Source organism: Cryptomeria japonica, chromosome 11, assembly GCF_030272615.1.
Source record: "Cryptomeria japonica chromosome 11, Sugi_1.0, whole genome shotgun sequence".
NCBI classification, from domain to species: Eukaryota; Viridiplantae; Streptophyta; class Pinopsida; order Cupressales; family Cupressaceae; genus Cryptomeria; species Cryptomeria japonica.
The window spans coordinates 578,401,431-578,406,022 of NC_081415.1; the positions used below are offsets into that span (position 1 = coordinate 578,401,431).

Consider the following 4,592-nt stretch of genomic DNA (forward strand, 5'->3'; position numbering starts at 1 on the left):
CCATTCCTTGAGATTTTCTTGTAGCATTAGATGTGGGAAAGTTGACTATATGTTATTCTTTAGCTATTTCCATCAGTGTCCTTTATAATGTTAATGATGAGAGTTGAGCACTCTAACTTTAGTCATGAATACACCTTTTCTCTTTCATCATTCATTGTGCTAGTTTTATCCCATAATGGTTTTCTAAGCCTTCTTCTCATGTGATTCTATTTGATTTTGTTGACCTTGTGCCACCATTCCCTTGGTCTAGTGTCATCATGTGCTTTATTTAGGATGTTGTTTAATATCAAAAATATCATATGTGTGAGAATGAGATGAAATGTGTATGTCATGATTGTATTACAAAAAAATGGTGACATAATTATTGTTCTTTCATATCCTAATATAAAAAATGAGGTATTAGAAAATCATTTGGAGAAATTCAAAAAGGAGGGTTTCAATGAGGAATATGCACATGATAACTACATTAGGAATATATATGAAGAAATTCCATCATACGTAAATATAACAATAAGAAGTTTTCCATCTTCAATATGATTTACCCATAAAGTAGGAAAATTGAGTGCGCCAAAGGAATAAAAACCTTCTCATAATGAGGGGGGTACATGCCTTCAAAGTGACATGTCACTTTAGCATATATAAAATTATGGCTCATTGTTACATAGGAATGTGTTTTGGCCCAATGCAACAACAAGGTACCAATATTTTTTAAAATTTATAAATTAAGTCGAGTAAGTTAGCGAATTGAAAACAAGGAAAAAAAGAAAGTAAACGCACTTTCCTATCCACACAAAACCATGAGAAAGTTTTTTTTTTTTAATTTTGTAGGAGGTTTGAAGTAGAAATGAGCATGATTACATATTATAATAGTTGACAAGTTTATTAAATTGTGGATTTAAACTATTTGTAAAAGTACTACATATAGGAGAATAATCATTTACAATATTTTAAAATAATGTAGTGGTGCACTTCGGCTTCCTACATATGTAATTTTCAGCCCTTATTTTTTTGACATTATGAATCATGATGGACACTAAGATAAAGAAAAGAAAAATCTTTCACCGACAAAAATATAGTCAAATAGAAGTTGTCAATAAGACCTTAAGATGCACACTATCATTAGTGTATAATAGAAGTGCCTCTAATAATAGGATGGATTCCTTCTCCATACTCAACATTATTATAACAAGATTCATTATAAGATAAAAATAAAGTTTCATTCGATAGAATTATCCTCCCAAAAATAATAAAGGGAGGTGGCACTTGACCATTGTATCTACTACAAAACTAGTTTTTCCACAACATTAAAGATTTTAGAATAGATATATGAGTTGTTTGATTTGTTATAAAAGCAATTTATATTTAGACATATCATTTTTGTCTTAAGAATAACTTTTATTTGCATTTAAGAAAATAACAAGTAATTCATACTTATCTGGATAGTGAATGAACTGTAGAATAAATAAAACCATTGAATTCTCCCAATCTGTAACCCATGAGTCTACCATTAACTTCAAGCTCCCTGCCTTGTCATATTTGAAAGTATAACTAACCGAGTCTTGCATCAAATCGCCATTGGGTTTGATCTTGAATTTTGAAAAAAAAGAAACTATAGCAAGTCCACAACGGTAAAGTTTGGTTTAACTAACTGGAAATATAATGTGTTTGTCGGAAGAATTCTGGGGTTCTGACATAGCCAATTCTTGTTTATGGGCAGAGATAAGTGAAGAGATCTTGTATCATTTACACAAGCACGCCCATTTGCAGAACAAAAAATGAAGGGAATGGACAGGAGAAACAGAGAAGAGGGCTTTACAAATTATATTCATGGAGGATAGAGGCGCTTTCTCCACTGTGACTCCGAACTCAACATATATGTGGCCCTCAAGATAACAAGGAGCAAAGATAGATTATAGAGAAATAATCTTGATCGTGAGATTAGAACCCTGAAAGTATAGCACGGGCTGATCCAGAGGACAAGGAATGTGTGGTTAAATTGCTCGATGATTTTACACACAGTTTGTTTTGGGTAATAGTGTTCGAGTCCCAGAAAAGTTTGAAGATGAAGATGGATGGAGATTTGGATTCAGTTGGTAGCAATAAAGATAATTCACCTAAGGGGAGGCCTCCTGAAACTTACAGTTGTAGATTTTGTAACAGGAAATTTTCTAAATTACAGGCTCTTGGATGTCATATGAGGAGCCATCGTGATGGTAAGCAATGAAATTTTCCGTGTATCTGTAGATTACATTAATTTGGCTTTTCTTGTCAGTGATTGAATTTTATGGTCAACTGATTAAGAGTAGAAAGATCCTATTATAATTTGTAACTGCAGAGATAAAGAATGAGGAGCATGAAATTGCAAAGGCTCTTGCGGAACAGAAACGTGCAAGCAGTTCTTGGATGATGAAGTAAGTAATATGGAAGTTGCTAGTTACTTAAAAATCTAGCTCATAATTTTTTTAGTTTAAAAATCTTCTAAAGCTTCTTTTCACTTGTAGCAATCAACATTTAGCAGCTCAAATCTATGCATCCATCCCAGGAGGAGTGCAGACACATGTTGAGCTATTTAGTCCATCACAAGTCCAGACATGGGCTCAAGCTGGCTGTTCATCTTCACTCTCAACATATTCAGACCAGAATGTAGGTGGAGGAATTTCAGGAGTTGGACCATCTTTACCCACATCATGTTTGAACCAGCAACAACAAGATCATATCAATTATCAAATGAGGGAGAGATACCCATCTCACCCTAATCATCAAATGAGGGAGACATATCCATCTCTTCCTTACCAAATGAACAACAATCCAGAAATAGGAGGAGGAGCATCTCTTGTTAACAATTCAGGAATAAGTGGACCTTCTCTTCCCATGAACAACCAATTACAAATAAGGGGACCCTCTTCCCCAATTTTACAAGGAGGCAATCCAAATCTTGTTGTGAGTGGGCAGAATCATCATCTGAGCAACAACAGTTTTTCAGTGTGCATCCTTCTCAGCAAGCCATTCATTACCCCTGGCTTAATCAACCATCATCATCAACAACAACATCATCTGCAGCCCAAACCGTAGAAAGTGATGAGGTTATTCCAGAAGAGAAGACAACAGTTAAATCAAAAAGAATGTGAAAACATAAAGAAAATGTTGCCATTTATGTCAATCTGTCAAAGTGACGTGCAGTTATGTGAATCTGGATAAATCAAGAAATGGTGTAAGAATATGTCTGTGAAGCAAGAAGCCAAGATTACTCTTTGTGCACCGTTTTCTGTGAGATTTCTGTCTTTCAAGAGCAACTAGAGTTATGTAGCGAAGTATGAGAATTTGTGGATGGAAATATGAACTTATATGTAGAAGCATTTCCCCACGTTGTCAACTGCAATGATGTGCAGAGATTTTCAATGTTAAAATGTTTTTTACAAAGTTCTGATTATTTTCATATCACTTGTTTGAGTTGGTTGATTCCTCAATTGCCATGTTTGGAAAATGATACGGTTGTGATTCCATTCATATACTCCTTTTAAACCTGTTTTGTGACTTGGTGTTGGTTTGGTCTGGTTATGTCCATCCTCATCTTTATCATGAGCTTTACATCTCCAAGGGATTGTTATGGCAATTGATTGACCTAAAAGTGAGGATACTGATTATGAATCCTAGAATCCCAAAGGTCATATTATGTAAAAGGATTAATTGTAACCCGCTGATGAGTTTAAAATTGGAGAGAGATAAGTTTAAGATTTTATTTCATGTTTTCAGCTACTTTGATTTCAATTAAGATTAATTAAAACTATCGATTAGTTTGTGCATTCAATTTTCAAGAATGATTATTAAAGATATATTAAGTTTATTACAATTATTTATTTCTACAGTTATTTTGCAATCTTAATAAGAATTGAGACATTTAAGATCTATCTACAAGCACAAGGATGTATAGATATACCCAGGTCATACTTAAACCATGTGGGAATCACGTCTGTTTGGTTCTTGAGCTTTTAGGAAGACAATTTCACAACTCTTTTTAAATATTATAGTGCAAAGGGCATTCCATTGCATATGGTAAAGAAAATTTGTTTTCACATTTTCTGAGGACTTGACATCTTGCATAGGAAAATTTTGATTATTCAAATAGATCTCAAACCAAGAAAACATTATTTTTTCATCTACCATTGACCCCAAAATGGATCCAAAGAAGTAGTAATAAGATCTTGTATGATGCCTTGGAGAGAAACCCTTTATCGAATGTTAGAGAACTAGGGATTAACAACCCTTATGAGAAGCAAAATTCAATGGCGTCCCTTGATCTTAAGTGCAAGATAGTTGATTTGGGTAAGGCCATCCGACTCCCTTATCAATTAACGAGTTCTTAGGATAGACTAACGAGTTGTATAAATTATTGTAATTGCAATTTATGTTTTAGTCACAATATTATTTTCTTAAAAGTAAATTTCACCTACATAAACAAGTAGCAAGTAGTTCAATCATTTTATGGTCCTTGAATTTAAACTTAACAATATACAAATCATGAATGGTATGTGAAACATTTAAAAAATGTAATAAACATTTACTATTTTGACTCATTTCAAATAAAACTTAAT

At 33.3% G+C, this 4,592-nt stretch overlaps 1 protein-coding gene across 1 annotated transcript; it reads left to right on the top strand.

Annotated features, from left to right (window-relative positions):
* The first annotated feature begins 1,552 nt into the window (after window positions 1-1,552).
* On the top strand, window positions 1,553-3,072 carry LOC131860350 (uncharacterized). Its single transcript, XM_059214746.1, has 3 exons — window positions 1,553-2,213; window positions 2,336-2,411; window positions 2,502-3,072. Exons 1-3 carry the CDS (start codon window positions 2,063-2,065, stop codon window positions 3,070-3,072), a joined length of 798 nt encoding a protein of 265 aa, XP_059070729.1. The 5' UTR covers window positions 1,553-2,062.
* Window positions 3,073-4,592: the final 1,520 nt, after the last annotated feature.

Excerpts from the sequence above, each read along its gene's own strand:
- LOC131860350 (XM_059214746.1), top strand. The coding sequence starts at position 2,063 with ATGAAGATGGATGGAGATTTGGATTCAGTTGGTAGCAATAAAGATAAT. Across the intron at positions 2,214-2,335 it reads TATGAGGAGCCATCGTGATG|AGATAAAGAATGAGGAGCAT; the intron begins GTAAGCAATGAA and ends TTGTAACTGCAG. Across the intron at positions 2,412-2,501 it reads AGCAGTTCTTGGATGATGAA|CAATCAACATTTAGCAGCTC; the intron begins GTAAGTAATATG and ends TTTCACTTGTAG.